Source organism: Thamnophis sirtalis, unplaced genomic scaffold (assembly GCF_051295495.1).
Source record: "Thamnophis sirtalis isolate CommonGarterSnake01/CBP01778 unplaced genomic scaffold, rThaSir2_p1.2 scaffold_8, whole genome shotgun sequence".
Taxonomy (NCBI): Eukaryota; Metazoa; Chordata; class Lepidosauria; order Squamata; family Natricidae; genus Thamnophis; species Thamnophis sirtalis.
Window position 1 is genome coordinate 79883436 of NW_028261388.1, and position 23445 is coordinate 79906880.

The window sequence follows — 23445 nt, forward strand, 5'->3', positions numbered from 1 at the left end:
CTACCGGTTCTCCAGAACTGGTCAGAACTTGCTGCATACCACCTCTGCTTTATATGACCTTATGCCTTTGGATCTGAACCAAGGCTGGCTGACCCTCACCACTAGAGAAGGAAGTGAAATTGAATAAGTAGGAAAGTGTGTTCCGTAATGATCTCAGAAGATTTGTTTCTGAAACATCAATGCTTCAAGTTTTACATTGGCCAGATAATATATAACCGAGGCCAATTAACACATTGAAATTGAAATCCATTAAACTGTCAATTGAAACAACTTGCAATATATATATACTGGTACCTACTTGACCCAGAACATCCGAAAATTGTCTCAGCTTACTGAGTTCCACCAAATTCAACCAAGTCATATCCAGAATCCATTTAGCTGGCTTAGAAGGACAAGCTTTCAGATCCAAAGAAGCACCACCTGCAAATATATGATTCAAAGTCGAAAGTTTTAAAAAGTAAAGATTTAAAAAGTAGAAAACATTACTAATAAACACCCACACACACACACACACAAAAACACACGTATACAAATACTCCCCCTTATTTAAAAGGGGTTCAAACACCTATGCTGCAATTTAAGAATATGTTGCCTACTCTACATGAAGTTGAATAACATGTTAAATTTCACTGAGAAGCCTAAAACAGAAAGTCGCAAAATTTGCAGGTTGAAGTGTACAAGGCTTATAGCAATAGCAATAGCAGTTAGACTTATATACCACTTCATAGGGCTTTCAGCCCTCTCTAAGCGGTTTACAGAGTCAGCATATTGCCCCCACAGTCTGGGTCCTCATTTCACCCACCTCGGAAGGATGGAAGGCTGAGTCAACCTTGAGCCGGTGAGATTTGAACCGCTGAACTGCAGATAGCAGTCAGCTGAAGTGGCCTGCAGTACTGCACTCTAACCACTGCGCCACCTCGGCTTATCAGATCAACAGATTCAATATTCAATCGCGTGATGGACCAGGGCCCACCCTGTGAAGTACCAGGTTAGTATCTCTAATTACTGTTTTGTACAGGTAAGCAGCAAAGGACCATACACTAAGGATGTGATGTAGTTGCTCTGACCTTTAATCAGAGTTAGGAACTCCTCGTGTTTGACTTTTCCGCACTGCAAATCAATCTTCAAGGTAAGCAGCAACGTGAACAGAAACTTATGCTCCTCGTAAAGCCCTCGCGCGGCATATTTATACACTTCATAGGTCATATGCTCAATGATATTTGCTATCCTTTTGCTTGTAATTGGGCTCTTGACAGACCTATTGGAAAGAAAGGGAGAGGGTAAAAGAATAATGTAAGGCCTTTAGGGTAAAGATTTTAGAAAAGGGTAAAAGAATACAGGAATAAAGCATTTTCAAAGCTGTACTTAAAAACACTGCGTTAGTGCAAAAGCTAACAGAGTTGCTGAGGCAAATTCAACATGACATTAAATACTGTTCAATCAATACGATCCAACTAGCTTGGACTGCTGAGAGTTCACTCTTCTTTCAGATAGATTGAAAGGGATTTTAGCTTCATACAATTGATTCCCCTGATCTTTATCCCTACTAGTCCTCCCTCCATTCCTCCCTTTTTTTCCCTAATGCAGCGACGACTAAAGCAGGGGTAGTCAACCTTTTTATACCTACCGCCCACTTTTGTATCTCTGTTAGTAGTAAAATTGTCTAACCGCCCACCAGTTCCACAGTAATGGTGATTTCAGAGGTGGGTTCCTACCAGTTCGCACCTATTCAGTAGAACCGGTTCATCAAATCTACCGAACCAGTTAGAAGAGGTTCCACCAGTGGACCCAGAAAGCAGGCCACACCCACAGAGTAGGTTCGAACAATTTTGGAAACCCACCACTGGTCCTTGGATATGATTATTCTACACTATCATGCTCCTATTTATCAAACTCAGTGCCTCTGTGAAAGGTAAGGATGACTACTGCGTTTGTGGTGCAATCAGAACATTGCGTGTGTTGAAGTTGTTTTAACGCAAACCAAAGATGCCTTTTAAAAAACAAGTTTACATCCTATTCTTATGCATGCCAGTGCTGTGTGTGAGGTGATTTAAGGTGGTTCTGACAAGTGTCGTCGGCATCTTCATATCCGATCACATGGGCGGCAAGCCACTCCCATCCGGTCACATGGGCGGCAAGCCACTCCCACAAAGGAGGCCACACCCACAGAGTAGGTTCGAACAATTTTTGAAACCCACCACTGGGTGATTTATAAAGTAGGGAAGTAACTTTACTTTATAAAATTTATAGAGCAGAGTTACAGCAAACCCCTACCGCCCACCTTGAAAGCTGGAACGCCCACTAGTGGGCGGTAGGGACCAGGGTGACTACCACTGCACTAAAGGGAGGTCCTGGCCCAGACTGCCACCACTTCATATCGGAGTAGGGATCTTCAGCAGATGCTTACTAAACGAACAGACAGGATAGGCAGAATTGTTATAAATAAGGCGTCTCTAAGATATTACGCTAAGCAATTCGAAAAGCTAGGGATCTGTAGCCCGTGCTGTGATGGCAGCTGTGGCCAAGAGGTCTTTGCACAATGTTTTGCGCACCAATTGCACCCCTTCCACGATCTGGAGGCTCAATTTGCTGCCATTCACATCTTAGCCACTTCCCAATTGGATTACTACAATGTACTTTATACAGGACTGTCCTTGAAGACTATCCGGATGCTACAATTGGTCCAGAAGGCAGCAGTGTAAGTTAGTTGGTGGGATATGCTTTGGTATGTTCATGAAGATAATCATTTCCTGAGCTACTCTGGCTCCAAAAAGTTCCTGATTGCAGTTCAAGGTTCTAGAATCTAGAACCTTGATTCTTGGCATAATTGGCATAAAATGGGGTTCTTTGCGGGATCGCCTATTTCCAGTGCTATCTGCCAACTCACATGCTGTAGTGAAATGGGCACACTTAGGATCCCTTACTGGAAACAATGTCATCTTGTGTCATTGGGTGGACTTAATAACAGAATAACAAAGTTGGAAGGGACCTTGGAGATCTTCTAGTCCCAACCCCCTGTTCAAGCAGGAAACCCTATACCAGTGATGGCTAAATTTTTTGGGATCATGTGCCAAAAGCGTGGGGAGCACAGGAAGGGCGTGCGCGGGCATGCCACACCCATAAGGCTGTGCGCATGACTCCAGAGTGCATGCATGCACTCCCCCCCCCTGCTTTTGGCGTGCTTTTTTTGCTCTCCCCAGGCTCCAGAGGCTTCCTAGGAACCTGGGGAGGGTGAAACCAGCCTCACCCCTGAGGCCATTCAGAGGCTTCAGAAGCTTCCCTGAAGCCTCCAGATGGTGAAATAAGGCCGTACGAGCAACCCAGACGTTCGGGAACTGTGGCTTCCAGTTTGTCCATAGGGCTGTTTTTTGCCCTCCTGAGGCTTCAGGGAATCCTCCTGAAGGCTCTGGAGAGCAAAAAATGGCCCTACAGACAAACCGGAAGTCCTTATGGCCCTACAGCAAAAACCAGAAGTCACCGTTCCCGAACTTCTGGGTTGCCTGTAGGGCCGTTTTTCGCCCTCCAGAGGTTTCAGGAGGCTTCCCTGAAGCCTCCAGAGGGCAAAAAACAGCCCTACGGACAACTCGGATGTGACTTCTGGTTTATCCATACAACCATTTTTCATGCTCCAGAGGCTTCAGGGAAGCCTCCTGAAACCTCCGGAGGGCAAAAAACGGCCCTACAGGCAACCTGGAAGTGATTTCTGGTTTGCCGATAGTACCATTTTTTGCCCTCCGGAGCCTTCAGGAGGCTTCCCTAAAGCCTTCAGAGCGCAAAAAGCGGCCCAATGCACAAACAGGAAGTCCATTCCCGAACTTCCGGTTTGCGCACTGGGTGGTTTTTCGCCCTCCAGAGGCTTCAGGGAAGCCTCCGGAGGGCGAAAAAACAGCCAAAAAAGAAGTCCAAAGTCAGCTGGGAGCTGACAGGGCAACACCTGGCGTTCCCTAACAAATGCCATAGGTTCGCCATCACAGCCCTATACCGTTTCAGACGTATGGCTGTCCAATCTCTTTTTTAAAAACCCCAGTGTTGAAGCACCCACAAGTTCTGGAGGCAAGTTGTTCCATTGATTAACTGTTCTCACTGTCAGGGAATTAGATCTTACTCTTGGAGCCTCAAATGCATCAAGAAAACTCTTAAAGTGAATTGCGGAGGAGTTCCGTTTGCAAGCATTAGCACAACTAGGAAGGTTTCACAAAGCATTACATGTTCAGCTTAACATGTTACGTAAATTAAATCTCTTTCTCCACAGGCGAAAGCTAGGATAAGAAGATAATTCATTGATAATTCCATAATTGAAACTTAAGTGTTATAGTAATTCCTGTCTCTCGCTCTTTACTTGCTTGCTTGTGAGTTACTGGAAATGTTATGTGAAGCACAGTTCTCCAATATACCACAGACAGACCTAATGTCTATGTTCCAAGCCCACGCAGGATGGGAATTTATGAGCATTGTAGTCCAAAGTATGGAGCAAAACTATACTTTTGATTCATTAGACTATAAGCTATGCATTAGACTGACACATCCCCTTCAGCTTTATTAGATATATGTTGTGGCCCAGCAGGTGCCGTTGGAGCTGCCACCAGACTCCGACAGCGAGGGGCCCTCTGGAGTCGGCTATGGAGGAGGTGGAGGACCCTGGACAGGATTCCAACTCCAAGCAGGGTGCAGAGAGGCTGTTTGGCCACCAGGAGGCACCTGAGCCTTGGACCAGTGGGGAGGAGACAAGAGAGAGTGAGCCAGAGGCCAGTAGTGAGTTGTTCCTGGATGCACGCCATCGAAGAGCTACTAGGCGTCATGAACAATTACGCAATTACAGGAGGTGATTGCACTCAGCTGGTGGTCATTAGGCTCCTTTCCAGACTATAAAAATACTACTTGTGCACACGACCCTCTTTGCAGAAGTCAACGCAGGATTGAATGTCGGAGGACAGTACTGTGAGCTTGGCAGGCTGGATTGCTGCCAAGCCTTATCTGTGTTTATTGCTGCCTGAGTTTGTCTGAGTTGCTGCCAAGGTCCATATCTGTTTGTTATGCTTGGCTTTCAGCCACTGAGGTGTTGGTGTCTTGCTATTAAAGGACATTCCAGTTAAGTTTGTCTCGACAGTCGTTACTGGATGGAGGAGGGGGTCAGAACATATACATATATGCCTCAAAGTGAAGGAAACAATATGGTCATCATCTAGACATCTCATTGCAAAGGCAAAAATACTTCTGCCCGCTTTTGCATACAGGAAGAATTTGCTCTTTCTCCCGGGAAATTATTTCTGACTTGATGCTTTCCAAACTCTTCTAATGTTCCAATCCCTCTAGAGTACTTATTATATAGTCTGCTTCCTCTGAATTATTCTCTTTTTCTCAGGCCCTTTTAGAGAATGCAAGCTGAAGTTTTTGAACGCAGATCAGTGCTTGCTATGTCAACACATAACAAAAGCGAATATTTCGATTCTGCACAGGATTTTTATTTATTAAGCCTCGTCGGCTCTGAGACTAAAGCCCTTGGAGAGGCTTAAGAACGATAACCAGAAATATGCTTAAAATGAGATCTCATTAGAAATCACTAAAGAAAAGGCTACACTGTCTGCTACTTTTTTCTTCTCATATTCTCCAGGGTAGGATATTATTTCTTTCTCCATGACTTTAGGCTATTGGAAGGCTATCTTCCTTGGCTCTAAGAAAGAAAGACTGAAATGGCGCTATGTGTGACAGAGAGGAACTTTAAGATGGCAGAAACAAAAAGTTAGACCTGAGACATGCATGATCCCACCCAGTGGGCAGAAAAGGAATTGCTGCTTCAATGTTTATTTCCTTCTCCAATATCCTTCCTTTCAGTTTCATTCAAAGCAAAGATTATTTGCACTGGGAAGCTGCAAAGGACTCCACAATGCTTAGAAAAAATTGAGGCATTTATGAATATTAAATCATAAAGAAATGAACCGACGGCAAAAATTAAAATGGAAAAAGATACCGTGCATATTTAGGGAAAGTTGCTGCGTAGACCAATTTTGTAGAGCTAAGAAATAAAGTAAGAATAGCAATAGCAGTTAGACTTATATACCGCTTCATAGAGCTTTCAGCCCTCTCTAAGCGGTTTACAGAGTCAGCATATTGCCCCCAACAACAATCCGGGTCCTCATTTTACCCACCTCGGAAGGATGGAAGGCTGAGTCAACCCTGAGCCGGTGAGATTTGAACAGCCGAACTGCAGAACTGCAGTCAGCTGAAGTAGCCTGCAGTGCTGCATTTAACCACTGCGCCACCTTGGCTCTTAGAAGAAGTATTCTGGATCACATTTTGTGCACATTCTTCCTTTCCCACTGTCATTTTATGGTCAAACATTTTTTTTATGCCTTTAAGTCCTGCAGAACCTGTTCTCAAACTATGAGATTAATGATATGGGTTTGCAGATTCTAAACAAGGGCGGCTATATCACACCGTTTCAGCTGTCTGAAAGCTGTGCCAATTTTTGTTAATCCAGGCTGTGAAAAATGTGAGATAATCAAAGTTACCTGGCAAGTGAAAGATCAAACAGGCCCAAAAACTGCCGAAGTGACGTTTGATACATGACATTTACCATGCTCATCTCCGTTATCAGAAAATAGAGAATGCTGCCTCTGGTAGCAACTGAACAAAACAAGATGGGATTGGATCAACAAGAAATGCAAAAACCACAACAACTATTACATCTGTAATTATATAAAACCTCATAGTGACAATTGATGTCTGATAATAAATAGCTAAACCTGGAACCATTTTCTATTTAATTAAGAAAAGCAGATATCTTTTCCCCTCACCCCCTTGTGTTTACAATATCACTGTACTCTATTCATCTGCATATTCAAAAAAAACCAGCAATATCAGTTCCAAATGAAATCTCTTTCACTGTTATTATTTACCACTCAATAAGAGGCATTCTTCACTTACAAAAGGACTCTCTTTTTTTGGAAAATTTTAGATATTAGAGATCTATAGCAATAGCAATAGCAGTTAGACTTATATACCGCTTCATAGGGCTTTCAGCCCTCTCTAAGCGGTTTACAGAGTCAGCATATTGCCCCCAACAATCCGGGTCCTCATGTCACCCACCTCGGAAGGATGGAAGGCTGAGTCAACCTTGAGCCGGTGAGATTAGAACCGCTGAACTGCAGATAACAGTCAGCTGAAGTGGCCTGCAGTACAGCACCCTAACCACTGCGCCACCTCGGCTCTATTCCCCTGCACAGGTAGTTCTCAGCCACAATTCTATCCAAAATTTCTGTTTCTAAGCAAGTTAGTTGTTAAGTGAGTTTTGCCTCGTTTGACAACCTTTCTTGCTACAGTGGTTAAACGAAGCACCTTCCATCATTGACTTTGCTCGTCAAAAGCCAGCTGAAAAGGTTACAAATGATAATCACATGATCCTGGGAAAGTGAACTGTCATAAATACATGTCAGTTGCCAAGCACCTGCATCTTGATGATGTCATCATGGGGATGATGCAACGGTCATAAGTCATTTTTTTTTCAGTGCCCTTTGTAACTTCAACAGTCATTAAATGAAAGGCTGTAAGTCGAGGATTGCCTATCTTTAGTCTGCTAGTGACAATGGATGAAAATTGCAGTTCTAAGACCCTCAATTCTCCCCGTCACTTAATTTCAGTGGATAAGGAAAGTTCCAAGGAAATTGTCATTAACCTCTCCTATAAAACTCTCACATCTTCCTCAATATAGGCCTGGCTAATTTTGATTTTAATATATTACAGCCCAAGCAATAACTGCAATTTTGATCTTTAGTTCAGGAGGGGGAGAATCATCTCACCTGGCCTGTATTCCTCCCGAGCTGAGTTAATCTGCACTTCAGTCTCAACTGAGGTTTGGAGTTTCTGGGTCACCTCTTCTGATGTTCTTTTCGTGTTACTAAGTACAATGATGAGACTCTCGTCTTCCACCAGAGAGCCTTGCGTGCTCGTCAGTCGATACAGCAAGTTATCTTCGAGTTCTTTCATCTTCCTTTTGTTAGCTGTCACGTCTTCTATGAGATCGGTTCGCTCTTTCTCCAACTCCTGTTTAAAAGCATTTCACAAAGTCATACTTCAGTGTAATGTATCGTTGAAAGCAGGCCAATGAATACATGCATTTACAGTATAGCACCAATGCATTGCCAAATTGGTAGCCAAAGTATTATCACCATTATTACATTCATTCATTATCGTTGGTCAATTTCCTATGATGTTCTCTGCCCTTTCAGTCGGGTTTCAGGCCTGGCTACAGCACGGAAACCGCTTTGGTCGCACTGACCGATGATCTCTGGAGAGCCAGGGATGGAGGTCATTCCTCCATCCTAGTGCTCCTTGACCTCTCAGCGGCCTTCGATACCATCGACCATGGTATCCTTCTGCGACGGTTGCGAGAGGTGGGGGTGGGAGGCACCGTTTTTCGGTGGTTCTCCTCCTACCTCTTGGACAGGTCGCAGTCGGTGTTAGTTGGGGAGGAGAGGTCGACCCCGAGGCCCCTGAAATATGGGGTTCCTCAGGGTTCGGTCCTGTCCTGTTGCCTATTTTTATTGTTTGTATTTCGTTTTTATGTTCCCCTTTTCCCCCTTTTGAATTGTTCGCCGCCCTGAGTCCTCCCGGAGAAGGGCGGCATACAAATAATAAAATTCTATTCTATTCTATTCTATTCTATTCTATTCTATTCTATTCTATTCTATTCTATTCTATTCTATTCTATTGCATACCCTGATCTAGAGCAGTGGTCACTAGCCAGTGGTCCGTTGACCAAACTTTCTGCAGAAAAATTATTTGAATTTTTTATATTGCACTTATCTTTTTAAAAAAATCATATTAATGGTCCGCAGCAGTGGTAGGATTCAGCCAGTTCGCACCTATTCGGGAGAACCGGTTGGTAACTTTCTAAGTAGTTCAGAGAACCGATTGTTGGAAGAAATCTCCTTTTGTTTTTCCCCCACTTTACAGGGCTAATCCTGTCAGGAAGGCAGGAAGGAAGCATTCTGGTGTTGTTTCTAGCCTAATCTTTATTGCCCTGCTTACAGAAACTGCCTCTCCGGTTAACCCTTATTACATTATAACAGCTAAGGCGAAGCGCCCATCGACCTGAGTGACCTTGAGTTGGCCAAACCCACCAAGTCACATGACCACCGAGCCCCACCTACCCAGATAGTCATTAGGGCAGAGAACCGGTTGTTAAATTATTTGAATCCCACCGCTGGTCCGCGGGATTTAAAATTATAAATTTAGTGGTCTCTGAGGTTCGAAAGTTTGGTGACCCTTGATCTAGAGGACTACTCAGAGCAGGGGAGGGAGGAAATCATATTCTGAACTGCACCCAACCACATTAAGATTATCCAAGTGAGCACGGTTAGATTCTTCCTACTGCAGCTCCCAGCCTGTCATCACTACAACTTTGATGAAAGAGCTAGGAGCCAAAAAGAAGGGTGGGGTAGAAAGATGCTTGGAATTATTTGATGGATTGGAAGCCTACTCAGCATGGGGCCTGTAAGTATCCCATGGAACCCACTACCACATGAATTTTTCATTCAGCATATACTTGTAGATCACAGGATAGAACATTGATTACTACATTACGCGGCTTTAAAGATGAATAATTCAACATTGTTCATGTTTAATGTTTCATATGTAGTGTCTCCCCAGATGACATGCACAACACTGGTGCTATCATTAGGAAGAATGAGGTGAGAGCTTCAGGCAGAGATTGTGAATGTATTAAAAGATGGCAAATATTGCTAAGATTGGGTTTTAACAACTTATATTATACTGTATTTAGGTCTATAAATACTGTAGGTAGTATAGCCTGGATGGAAATAGTTAATTTGACCCAGGTTTTGCTATCGAAAGTAACATTAGTATATATCTAATTCTAAAGCTCTTTTATTGTGCAGAATATAACTTAAATATGAGCTTTACAGTGTCTTCCCTGTAAAAAGAGCAGAGGTGGGTTCCTAACAGTTCGCACCTATTCGGTAGAAACGGTTCGTCAAATCTACCAAACCGGTTAGAAGAGGTTCCATCAGTGGACCCGGAAAGCAGGCCACACCTACAGAAGAGGTTCCAAACTTTTTTGAAACCCACCACTGAAAAAGAGTGAGCTATGGCAGTCTGTAAAAACAAATGTAATTGGAGATTATGAAAGTAATTTAGGAGAAACATGGGATTTTCTTTGGACAAGCAATCATAGAAAATTTGAGCATTAGTTTTGAAGCAAATGAATAAAAAAAAAAATCCAGAAAGCAATGAGAAAACATTCTATTTGTTTTAATTGGTTTCTACTTCAAACTGGAATGAAAATAATTGCAAAGAAGACATTTTCCAGATATAAATACATCTAATTACAAAGTTCCACTATATGATCTTATATCTAAAAGTTTTTCCTCTCTGGACAATAGAAGCTAATTTCACCTACAACATGAACAATGTGTCAGGCCTGCAGTCAAATTCCTTTTAGGATCTTTGGCCTGCCACACTCTCTATTGTTTTACTATGCTGTTTCATTAGTGTAGTAATTGGGAGGGGGAATAGTAAGGAGTAGAATTGTAGAATGTGTTGTTGTCATTCCTTTCTAGAAGCCCAAAGTCATTCTTTGTCTCTGCACCTCTGTACGTGACCGGAACTAGATGGGTGGAAATGCCAGTGTGGCAGAGGAAGATTGGACCATGTGATGAACTTTGGGGGGGGGGGGGCAAGATATTGAACTTTCAACTGGGTGGGAATCCCAGGAAGCTTTCAGATTCGGGATTCCCACAGATGTGCCAACATGTCTGTCTTATTAAATTGGAACTTTAAGGATAGCTTTGCCTTGGGTCTGATTTAATTCTGCATGATATTTGCAACGCTGACACAATGATTTTACTATTATATTCTGAACACCACGGTACTCATCTTATCTCACTATGTAATATTCCTTACTAAATGAGATACCTAAAGGAAGAATAAAAACTAGAAAAATGGATTTAGCCTTTTGCTGGCAGGAATGACATCCTGATAATTTATTACGTATTTCATTTGCTTTTCTTAGATTTCAAATTTTAATAAAAATTTGTCCTTTTTTTTTAGCAATCACATGTTCATTTGTTGAACTTAGTTCAAATACTATCTTCTGCTTTTCGATTTCAAATGTCCTATTATCTATCTTAAATCTTTTTTTTTAACTGTGCATATAAAAAGCATTATAAACTAAATCCCTCTGCAGTCAATTGCTCTTGATTTCATCTTATATTCTCAATGATCCTGTTCTTAACAACTCTGGGTGAGTTAACCATATTGCTTTATCTATCTTTTCTGTCCTATAAAAATGCTTCTGTGCTGAGAAACATATTATAAATGCATTTTTGGGCAGTCTAGCTTTATATCTGTTATGGCACTTGTAATATAATAATTCCTAAAATTTACATTAGCCTTCACATTATCTACCATGAAAATCCGTGACCCGTCAAAACCACGGTCCACTAAAGCGCGCCCGATCAAAGCGCGTACGTGACGTCATCAGCAGCGCGACAAATAAAATTAAAAATAAATTAAAATAAAATTAAAATAAAATTAAAGCAAGCCGATTCACGTAAAGGTAAGGGTTAGGTTTAGGTTTAGGTTTAGGTTAAGGGTTAGGTTTAGGGTTACGTTAAGCGTTAGGGTTAGGGTTAGGGTTAGGTTAAGGGTTAGCGTTAGGTTTAGCGTTAGGTTAAGGGTTAGGTTTAGGGTTAGGTTTAGGGTTAGGTTAAGGGTTAGGCTTAGGGTTAGGTTTAGGGTTAGGTTTGGGGTTAGGGTAAGGTTTTTGCATTAATTTTAAATTTACCGCTCACAGCGTGCCGTTTTCGTCGCGCTGTGATGACGTCACGTACGCGCTTTTGTCGAGCGCGCTTTAGTCTACTGCGGATTTGTGGTGGAACCTGAAAATCATCCTATCTTAACTTCCGATCATGCCCTTCTAATTCTAAGTTGTTTTTATTCTTCAGCAGAACCTAGTTTTTCCTCCAGACTAAGCAGCAGGCTGAAGGTGCAATTTCAAGTCAGGCAGATCTTCATATTTGTAAATTCCTTTTATTTACTTGATTCTGTTTCTATACTAATTTTTCTCATACACATTTTTTTTAAAGCCAAATATAAATACCAATCATGGAACAAAAAGAAAACAATCTGAAAGATCTTGAGGAGCAGAGTAGAGAAGTTAATTATTCCATGTCTACAATGAGTGTAACAAAAATCTTTCCTCACGGCTTACCCGTTTATTTTAAATAAATGGATGATTTCCCCTAAAAGCAAACAGCAGTTCTGAAGGTATGCTTTTATTAGCTTTTTATTAATTAAAACTCTCCTCTGTGCCCACTATGAACACATTAGCTGTCATCTCTTCCTGGAATCTCTATTTAACAAAGAAATATGTCAGCTAAGCATAAAAATGTGTTTATTATTTAGCGCCTATTGGTTATGTTTTATTTTTTTCAACAGATTTATATGGCTACCCATGTTCCAATGGAATTCTGAGGAGTCAACAGATAAATTGAAAAAAAGTAGTGCACTGTTCTATTTTGTACAAATCGCAAAACCAATTAAGAGAACTATTTGGAGGTGTTGCAAAGAAACACCTTTAAAATATGTCAGTTGTTTTTCTCATAGAAACCTAAATGGTTTTAATTTGTGTGTGTGGGAATCTTTAGAGAGAGAAAAGGAGAGAGAGAGAGGGAGGGAGGGAGACAGAGAAGGATTTATAAGATAATTTTTCCACATAATTGCTTATTTTACCCATCCCTGGAATAAAAATATATTTCAATAAACAGTCACAAATTTACTCACAAATTTCTTTCCACGTACCTGTTTTTCTGTTAGAATGACTCTCCCTAGAAGCTGATCTTCTAGACCTTTCATGGTGACAGTAAAATCAATTATTGAGGTCCGAGCACTAATCTCAGGGGTATAGGCTGGATTTGGAAGCTTGGTGGTGATATAAAGTCTGAAGCCATTCATCACATCCATTTCTTTATCTCCAACTTTTACCTAATTAATAAAAAACAATTCCAAAATAGATGCATATAAGATGAATTGGACTCCTTCAATCAACCGGTAGATATTCATTAAGTATTCTTTTAATTTTGTACACGGTAAAGAACCATGCCCCTATCTCGAATGTTATGATTGTTGCGCTTTTTAAATTATGTATTGTTTTGTGTTGTTGTCAAATTGTCTGTATCCCCCTTCCCTTGTTTGAGTTTTGAGCCGCCCTGAGTCCCCCTCGGGGGAAAAGGGCGGCATACAAATGAAATAAACATACAACATACAACATAAACACATACAATTAACATAATTAATAGGGAAGTAAACTTGCACATTAGCATAAAACACATAAATGACATTTCTAAAACCAATTTATTCTATATAACTTTCCGTATCTTTATCTGATTTATAAATGGTGAGATTGTTACCATTTAAGATTGTAAGATCTTTTTTTTTTTTTCTCTGCTGCTTATAGATTAATGCTTTAAAAACTCTTAATAATCATACAGACTTAAATCTTACACCTTACATCTTAAAGCTACATTCTGGGAATGTACTTTACTTGTAACCATAAAAATTAATTGAAAAATAAGTTGAAGTAGAACTCAACAAGTAGGGAAGAAAGATAAAAGGAAAATCCTTATTTCTAGAATGAAAAGGATGCAGGCATTTAAGATGTCTCTCAAGGTAGTTCTACTACCTTTTAAATATCCCACTAAAGTTCCAGAATAAAAACTTTTCATCAAAAGATTTTTTCAAGCATTGTACTATGTAGCAACCATAATAAGTATAGTGGACCACACAAAATAAATGTAAGATCATTTATCAAGACAGAGCAAAAATTAAAGACCACTGCTGTAATCTATTCTCTTGAAGATTTATTGGTGACACCAAAGTCAAGGAAAAAAATTGTACTTAAAAGTAGAAACTAGAATTATATATGGAACTAATTTTTTTTGAAGTTGGAATATGTTATCTTTCTCACTTTATATGTAGAACCTGTTTTGATGAAGTTTTTTTCCAATACGTGGTCCAAAGCCGGATCCAACTCCTCACCAACATCTTCGATCAACAATGGCCTTCCAAGAGAGAGACTATCCTCCAAGTGGTTTCTAAAATATTTGTGATTCAGAGAAGTGATCTGAAAAAAAGGGAATCATAATGTTCATAAATTGTGAACGTGGATCGCCAGAAAGGGGAATGACATTGGACTTCACTTGAAAAGAAGTAGCTGCTAAACTAAATAAATAAACTTTATTTATTAACTAACCAGGGTTAAATGTGACTTTTCATCCCCAGGATTCAATCATAACTCTATTAAAACATTATTTGTTTACGATGTATTTAGGAAATTTATATTCCCCATTTTTTCCTCTTTCTTAACAATTTCAAAGCAGAAATGTAATACAGTTAAGTTTTAAAATAATGGAGCTTTTTAAAAAGTTAGAAACAGCAGCAATTCCTATGCAGGGCGGGCAAGGATAGTTGATGCGCAAAATATACATTGCAACGCTTATTGCAAAGCCTCTCAACTATCAAACGACAACCCGGCCTTCACGTGGTGCCCCCTGTTCCCACCAATCGGGCTCTGTCGACCCTTGGGACTGGCGTCCCCCTTGGGTATATCCAGCCGAAACAGCTTCCATGGATCGCTGTATCTACAGTGGCGTCAAATTTCCATGGAAGTCGCCTATACCCACGATGGGTGAAGAGGCGTCAAGTACAAGTACAAGTATTCCTATGCAAAAAAAAAACAGCCTAAAAAATCAATATTGCTGGTTTTCCAAATGAACCAAAGTTTACGTTGGCAAGCAAAGTTGTTCATTACAGTGTATTGTTCTGGAATATTTTCAACTACTCTCTCCGCTGTTTTGCTGCCATCCTGAACATGTTTACTTCCAAACGTGAGTATAATGCCCTCGAAATTAATTCACCTGCAGCTCATTCCGAGTTTCTTTGTTCTTAATCCAAATCTTGCCCTGAGTTTGTGGATCAATCAGCAGAGGGTAACGAGCCGCCTTCGTGACAATGATGCCATTCTGGATTGACAGGTCGTCGTTTGGCAGCCCTTGAAGGTTCCATTCACTGACGGTTGGCGCATCAATCAGCATCTCTGTGAGATTGAGATTGTTCCCAAATGGGATTTTCCGAGTGTTCATTTCTTTTTGCCAGCTGGTTAACAAAAGATTACGGAACTCTTGATTGAAAGGACCAGAATAGGACAGAAAGGCCGTAGCCAGAAGTACATCCCCTAAATTGATGTAGAGAAAAACCACATTAGAAGGTGGTTAAATCCATCTGCAGTGAATATAAAAACAGACATTCAGGCTACGCTTTAAAAAGACTTGGTCATGTTTCACTATGAAACAGGCTGCTGGGGGAAAACTCTTCCTCTTTAAATATTTGATGACTATAGAGGAGAAAGTAGAAGAGAGGTGTATATGATGTGGATATTCTGACTAGTATTATGCCATGCTTTCTCTCTGTGAGCAACTTCCAGCTGAATGTGCTAAATCACACAGAGATTTCTTGCACCAAGACAAAGAAGGGTCAATTTCTACTAGCTGGTTTTGTTATGGCCATATTTAATGCAAGAAAGAGCACGCCTGCAACCAACAATTCCATTATAGCAATAGCAATAGCAGTTAGACTTATATACCGCTTCACAGGGCTTTCAGCCCTCTCTAAGCGGTTTACAGAGTCAGCATATCGCCCCCAACAATCCGGGTCCTCATTTTACCCACCTCGGAAGGATGGAAGGCTGAGTCAACCCTGAGCCGGTGAGATTTGAACAGCCGAACTGCAGAACTGCAGTCAGCTGAAGTAGCCTGCAGTGCTGCATTTAACCACTGCGCCACCTCGGCTCTTGGTATGCACTTTAAAGGAAAGAAAAAACTGTGGCATTTTTGTACAGAAAGGAGAAAAAAAAGGCAAACTTCTCCTGAATTAATAAACTCGGGATGACAAAAGAGCAAACTAGCCTCTGGCTTAAACACATTTCTCTCTGGAATCTGTGATTTCCTACATCAGTCCATGGAGATTCTCAGCCATCCATCTCACGGCTGTCCCAAAGATGCTTTTTTTTCTTTTCAAAAGGCAACTGGAGTTTCTTTGTCCTTCCTTGAAGATGTTTCTTTTCTCATCCAAGAACATTCTTCAGTTCTGACTAAAGAAGCTTCTTGGATGAGAAGCGAAATGTCTTCAGGGAAAAACAAAGTCCAATTATCAGCCCTCTCTAAGCAGTTTACAGAGTCAGCATATTGCCCCCAACAATCCGGGTCCTCATTTTACCCACCTCGGAAGGATGGAAGGCTGAGTCAACCTTGAGCCAGTGAGATTTGAACCGCCAAACTGCAGCTAGCAGTCAGTTGAAGTAGCCTGCAGTACTGCATTCTAACCACTGTACTATCTCGGCAGTCTTCGTTTACATGTTCCTTTTTATTATGGGGAGAAACCCCTTGCAGTCTTTATGGTAAGAGTTGGTCCATTCCAATGATTCTCTGGCTCCCTGCCTACCCAAAATATTCATTTTGACTGAATAGCAATAGCAATAGCAGTTAGACTTCTATACCGCTTCATAGGGCTTTCAACCCTCTCTAAGCGGTTTACAGAGTCAGCATATTGCCCCCAACAACAATCCGGGTCCTCATTTTACCCACCTCGGAAGGATGGAAGGCTGAGTCAACCCTGAGCCGGTGAGATTTGAACCGCCGAACTGCAGAACTGCAGTCAGCTGAAGTAGCCTGCAGTGCTGCATTTAACCACTGCGCCACCTCGGCTCAATTGGCTTTTGAAAAAGCACCTCTGTAACATCAGTGATTCTTAGCACTGATTGGTGATCATTGATCAATCACACCCTCTCAGGGTTCTGCCAAATCCAGACAACGTTGAAAAATAAGACATTAAAATGGGATTAAAAAAAACTGTGAAAAACAGTAGCAACAGTGAATGCATCAATTTTAATTTTTAATATGGCAAATATCAATAAATGTAACCTATACAAATAAAAGCTTTTGGGGGGTGCTGTAAAGTGAGAGCATTGTAAGTCAGCACTGAACCCACCCAGTACTTGCTTAAAAAAACAACCCTTTTTTTAAAAAAAAAATGTTCGATTTAGATTTAGAAAGCTAACTTTGTTAGTCTATTCCTTGCTTGCATTACCATAAACTTGGCAAATTGATAGTGACATGTTATTCCACAACTTGGAGTAAATCTCACCCTTCAAGACGTAATTTTAGCAGACAAAAGTTCCTACCAACACAATGTCATTATTTATCAAAATAACAGAGGATTCCCTGCTGCTTTTAACGCAAAAGAGTGAAAATAAACAGGAACGCAATTTACATGCTTGCAGTCCATACTTGCTGAAAAATACTAAATGCGGCTTATAGCTTTGTAGAAAGGACAGGGGCCCTTCAGCTTACCCACAAGCCTTTCTGTTTGGGCTGCAAACTCTTTACTTTGTTCAGTCCACCTCTCTTTTTCACCAGCCAACCCACTAATAAGACTGGAAGCAGTTTGCATTTTATGCCTGCAGCGTTCTGCATCTTCAAGCAATGTCTGTTCAAAACAAAAATTCACATAAGCAATGGCAACTCGAGACAAAAACTATTGCTAACAGTGTTTGAAAAGATAAATACAAATCCTATCTATTGTAAGGTAAAGGTTCCCCACGCACATATGTGCTAGTTGTTCCCAACTCTAGGGGGCAGTGCTTATCTCCATTTCAAAGCCGAAGAGCCAGTGCTATCCGAAGATGTCTCCGTGGTCATAGCAATAGCAATAGCAGTTAGACTTATATACCGCTTCATAGGGCTTTCAGCCCTCTCTAAGCGGTTTACAGAGTCAGCATGTCGCCCCCACAGTCTGGGTCCTCATTTCACCCACCTCGGAAGGATGGAAGGCTGAGTCAACCCTGAGCCAGTGAGATTTGAACCGCCAAACTGCAACTAGCAGTCAGCTGAAGTGGCTGCAGTACTGCACTCTAACCACTGCGCCACCTCGGCTCATGTAGCCAGCATGACCAAATGCATGACGAAATGCCAAAGACGCACGGAATGCTGTTACCTTCCCACCAAAGGTGGTTCCTATTGTTCTACTTGCATTTTTACGTGCTTTCAAACTGCTAGGTTGGCAGAAGCTGGGACAAAGAACGGGAGCTCACTCCGTTACGTGGTGCTAGGGATTCGAACTGCCGACCTTTCTGATCTCCAAGCTCAGCGTCTTAGCCACTGAGCCACCTTATCTATTGTACTTCCAGCAAATATAAATATCCTTTTGTTTCTATTAACACTGTCAGTGTACCTGGACTTATTTCTTATAAACAATTGGGACATAGATTTTATGCTTATCAGAAGTCTGACAAAAGACATATAAAATAGGTCTATCATGAATCCGGACCTCACATTAAGACAGACATTTGACCAAGGTTCAGATGGACCCAATCCTAATAGACTTTTGAGACTTTTGTAAGGTTCTAAAAACCTGGCCTTTCCCCCTGGGATTTGGGCAAGTTAGATGAGCTTTCTTGTTTTTTGACTTTTTGTTCGGGATGGGTGGCTGGCTTGTTGCTTTAACTAGATAAATGGGAAGAAGGAATCACCTCGATGAACCAGAAGAACAGCCACAACTAAGATAAAAGTTAGATAAAAGAAATCTGATTCCGAGCCAGAATTGCAACTTGAGAAAACATCTCAGATGAAACCCACTCTGTTGCTTACAACAAGAGGAGGGGAAAGACACTCAGACGTGCAAAATGTTGTTATTGTAGCCATATAATAAAAGCAGTATTAGCATGCCTGACGTTGCTTTCTAAGTTTGGTCTACCTTGAAGAGCTGACATCAGGGTAGCATAGATTATATATTGTTATGGTGGTCTTAATTTTTGTATACCACCCTAATTCATTGCTGGGAATCGGGGAAACTTTATTTAAATAAATTTTAAATAAATACATAAATTATTAGAATATTTCAGGAGCTAGATAGCTGAATTATCTTCCCAAATGACCAGAAAACCAATTTTCTCGCACGCTTGAATAACTCGCTCTACATGGGGCAGCCCTTGAAGAGTGTTCGGAGACTTCAGCTTGTCCAGAATGCAGCCGCGCGAGCGATCGTGGGTGCGCCTCGGTACACCCACGTTACACCTATCCTCCGCGAGCTGCACTGGCTGCCTATTGGTCTCTGGATACGCTTCAAGGTGCTAGTTGTCACTTATAAAGCCCTACATGGTATTGGACCTGGGTACTTGAGAGACCGCCTCCTGCCGATTACCTCCCAAAGACCCATTAGATCCCACAGACTAGACCTCCTCCGAATTCCATCTACCAGCCATCTACCGGCCAATGCCGACTGTCAACCACCCGGAGGAGGGCCTTCTCTGTGGCTGCTCCGGCCCTCTGGAACGAGCTCCCCGTGGAGATTCGGACCCTCACCACCCTTCAGGCTTTCCGTAAAGCCATTAAGACCTGGCTGTTCCAGCAGGCCTGGGGCTCCTGAGTTCCATCCCCACTTGAATTGGTGTGCTTGTTGAGACCTTTTAAACTGGCTCTGTACTGTTGTTTGTCTTTATGTTTTTTTTTTCCTTTTGTATTGTGTCCCTTCCCCCCCGGTTTGTTAGCCGCCCTGAGTCCCTCGGGAATAAGGCGGCATACAAGTTGAATAAACCTCTAAACCTCTAACTCAACATGAACTCATCGTGGTAATATTTTCTTGACCATTTGACCAACCAACCCAAGGGGATGGCTATATAAAAGGATTGCCTGTACCCAACAGGAAGTTTACCTGTTTCTCCAATGTGGCCTTTTCGTATTGAGCCTGCACAATATCCAGCTCAGCTTGCTTGGCATCCAATTCAACTTGGGCTTTCTGAAGATCTAAATTGGCAGTAGTCAGGCGATTCTGCTGGATGGCCAGATTTGCCTTAAAATAGATCAACCCACCAAGTTTAAATAAGGGGACTTTGATGCACACTGCGTATCAATAACAGCAATCAAAGAAACATGAACAATAGCTTATGATATAAATTGTTTATAGTTAGCCTAGCAAGGAGGAGCTAAGCTCAATTCAAAGACATTATTAATTTTCTACTTTCTCTTTAAGTATATTTTAAATTGTTTTTGTTAAAGATTTATACCTTGTATTGGTTCTGGGAAGTCAGGGGGGGGAAGGTTGGGGGGGTTGAGGGGGAGGGTGGGAGGGAGCGGAGTTTACTAAGTTGGAGGGGTGTTGGATTTTAAGGTATTATGATTGTACATGTATACTGTTATTTTTTCTTTTTTATGTACATTGAAATGGAATTATAAATACCATCAACATAAAAGGAAGTTTGCTCAGAAGCTGAAATACACCAAGTGAATTAGAGGAAGAGGGGGAAGCAGAGGAGAGAAGAAAGATAGGAAGAGAGGAACAGGAGAGAGGGTGAGGGGGGAAGATGAGGTGTATAAGGAGGAGTGGTAAGGGGAGAGAGGAGAAGGAGAAAGGAAGGGGAAGTAGAGTAGAAAATGATGGAGAGAAGACAGGATGTAGAAGAGTCGGAAGCAGAGGAGAGAAGAAAGATAGGAAGAGAGGGATAGGAGAGAGGGTGAGGGGGGAAGATGAGGTGTATAAGGAGGAGTGGTAAGGGGAGAGAGGAGAAGGAAAAAGGAGGGGGAAGTAGAGTAGAAAATGATGGAGGAAGAAAGGATGTAGAAAGGGGGAGGAGAGAGGGGGAAGGAAGTGTCAGATAAGGTCTGGGGAGCAGAAGAGCCAATAACTGGGGTTTTTTTCCCCTTTTTTTTCTTTTATTTGGTAGTTGATGGTAAGATGAATTGATGTAATTACTTAATAATACAACATGATATTGACTATGTAATAGTATACATGTGATTATATGCTATGAAAATGGAAAATAAAAAATCTTTCTATGCAAAAAACAATAGCTTACATTACAGTACATTGCTGATACAGAGAAAATTGTTGAATTAGTATTGCTACCACAAAATATTTATCATCTTTGCATGCCATACTAAGGCGGCCAAAGACATCGGCATCAGGGCTGTTATATGCCCAAAGATGGAAAGACGAAAATATATCCACAATGGAAGAATGGATTTTGAAACTAATGGAACTAGCTGAGATGGCTAAATTTCAGAGACCACTGCTTGCTTTCTTGAAAGATAAGGAGAAAAATTGACTTTTGATTTTGGTATCTGAAGATTAGATTGGATTGGTTCAGAGAAATATTGTAGCTTTTTAAATATAAGATTATATATATCTGACAATTTAATATCTGTTAAAGTTGAAAGAAGAATATTTTATGAACATTGTTATTTTAGAGTGTTGAGTAGTAGGATTTTAGGAGACTGGTATATCTGTTTAAATTCAGAAAGGATTTCTTCTGTTTTCTCTAGACTAAAACCAATTCGGAACTGCGGCATGATATACGATGGAACTTATTGTTCCTATGTTGTTTTTAAGTTATGTGTTTGTTTTTGTTGATGTGCTTATGTGTTTAAAATAAAAATTTATAAATATATATAGGAATACCTAGAAACTGTCTGCCTTACTTCTTACATAAAATATATTCCATTTAAAAGAAATAAATTTAGTATTTGAGTAAGTGATAGGACTTTTATGTATCAAAACAATTTGGTTTGTTAATGTTTACATTTTGTATTATTGGAATATTATATAGCTTAGAACAATGAAATAAAAATGAAGGATAAAACAGTAGATTGAGGGAAAAAATTAAATAGTGGTGGGCATTAAATTGCATAGATACAACCACGTAGAGGGAGAGGGAGAGAGAGAAGATTAACATCATAAACAAGATTGATAAATATGCTTCTATTCCTGCAGGCCAAATTTATAGCCTTTTTTATAGTTTAAATCCTTCTCTACTACATAAACAAAATAATTTCTAACATTATGGCTGGAATGCTATATCAGTTGAAGCTAGGAAGTCTAGACTTTTCAGTTGAGAATATACCAGTAGTTGTTTTTTTGATTGTTTGATTTGCTCTCCAGGAAGTGGGGAAAGAGAAGAGAGATGTCAAAGAGGAATCATTTGTACATAAGTTTAAAGCACCCTTTTCTCCTATGAAAATATTCTCAAAAGCAGGACCAAACATGCCAATGGAGCCAAATGGAGTGCATTTGGCCAAAGGGAAGCACATCACGCTAAATCAAAACCAAACAAATCTCATTATAGTTTAGTCCAGCATATGATCCCAGTTTAAAATTGTAAATTGCTGTTGATATAGTTTTACTCTGCCTTGCAAACTACATTGGACTTACCTTTAAAGGTAGAACTTCCTTATTTATAGCAAAGAAGGCAGACATTGCTTTGGTCCATGAGCAAAGGCCGGCCACATTTCCACAAACTCTCTTAGCTGTCTCAATATTGTAATCTGCCATTTCAAAATAAGGACTCAGGAGCTCCACTGCTTCTCCATTAATTGTATCTTTTGGAAATTGCTAGAAATAACATGAGAGATATTTTTTCACTTACCCCAAATCAAACAAAATTAAAAATCCAGCTGTTTAATGTTACCCATTCTTTTCTAAGACACATTTCTGTTGTGGCCCAGCAGGTGCTGTTGGAGCTGCTACCAGACTCCGACAGCGAGGGGCGCTCTGAGTCGGCTCTGGAGGAGGTGGAGGACCCTGCACAGGGTTCCGACTCCGAGCAGGGCGCAGAGAGGCTGGTTGGCCACCAGGTGGTGCCTGAGCCTTGGACCAGTGGGGAGGAGACAAGGGAGAGTGAGCTGGACGCCAGCAGTGAATTGTTGCTGAATGCACGCCATCGAAGAGCTAGTAGACGTCAGGAACAATTACGCAATTACAGGAGGTAATTGTACTCAGCTGGTGGTCATTAGGCTCCTCTCCAGACTATAAAGAGCTACTTGTGCACACGGCCCTCTTTGCAGAAGTCAATGCAGGATTGAATGTCGGAGGACATTACTGTGACCTTGGCAGGCTGGATTGCTGCCAAGCCTTATCTGTGTTTATTGCTGCCTGAGTTTGTGTTGCTGCCAAGGTCCTTATCTGTTTGTTCTGCTTGGCTTTCAACCAAGAAAGGTTTTGGTGTCTTGCTATTAAAGTACATTCCAGTTAAGCTTGTCTCGGCAGTCATTAATGGATGGAGGAGGGGGTCAGAACACATTTCTACAGAATTAGCATTCAAAAAGTTATTAATTTTTGTCATACTACAATTTGTGCTCATGAAAGCTTGTCTGTTTACTTTTCCTGATCTTTACTGTGCCTGGATTTTAAACTGGCGCCCGTTTATACTACTGCCATCTTTAATAAATGATGGATTTTTCTACAAGAATTATTGTGCAGCAAAATCTCTATGAACACTTACTCAGAAGGACCAAGGATAGAAATAAGAACAATCTTTGAAATTTCTCTCTCTCTCTCTCTCTCTCTCTCTCTCTCTCTCTCTCTCTCTCTCTCTCTCTCTCT

The 23445-nt window shown here is 41.0% G+C and overlaps 1 protein-coding gene across 2 annotated transcripts in view; it reads right to left on the bottom strand.

The window, feature by feature from the left end:
- DNAH5 (dynein axonemal heavy chain 5) overlaps window positions 1–23445 on the bottom strand; it is a 202374-nt gene that overhangs the window by 30478 nt on the left and 148451 nt on the right. For both annotated transcript variants that reach the window (XM_087721975.1, XM_087721976.1), the window contains exons 60-69: window positions 22276–22455; window positions 19783–19920; window positions 17424–17559; window positions 14934–15250; window positions 13985–14140; window positions 12820–13002; window positions 7797–8040; window positions 6510–6624; window positions 1068–1258; window positions 299–420 (exon numbers count right to left, since the gene is read on the bottom strand). In XM_087721975.1, the coding sequence (XP_087578101.1) occupies window positions 299–420; window positions 1068–1258; window positions 6510–6624; window positions 7797–8040; window positions 12820–13002; window positions 13985–14140; window positions 14934–15250; window positions 17424–17559; window positions 19783–19920; window positions 22276–22455 (1782 nt within the window). The remainder of the gene's footprint in view (window positions 1–298; window positions 421–1067; window positions 1259–6509; window positions 6625–7796; window positions 8041–12819; window positions 13003–13984; window positions 14141–14933; window positions 15251–17423; window positions 17560–19782; window positions 19921–22275; window positions 22456–23445) is intronic.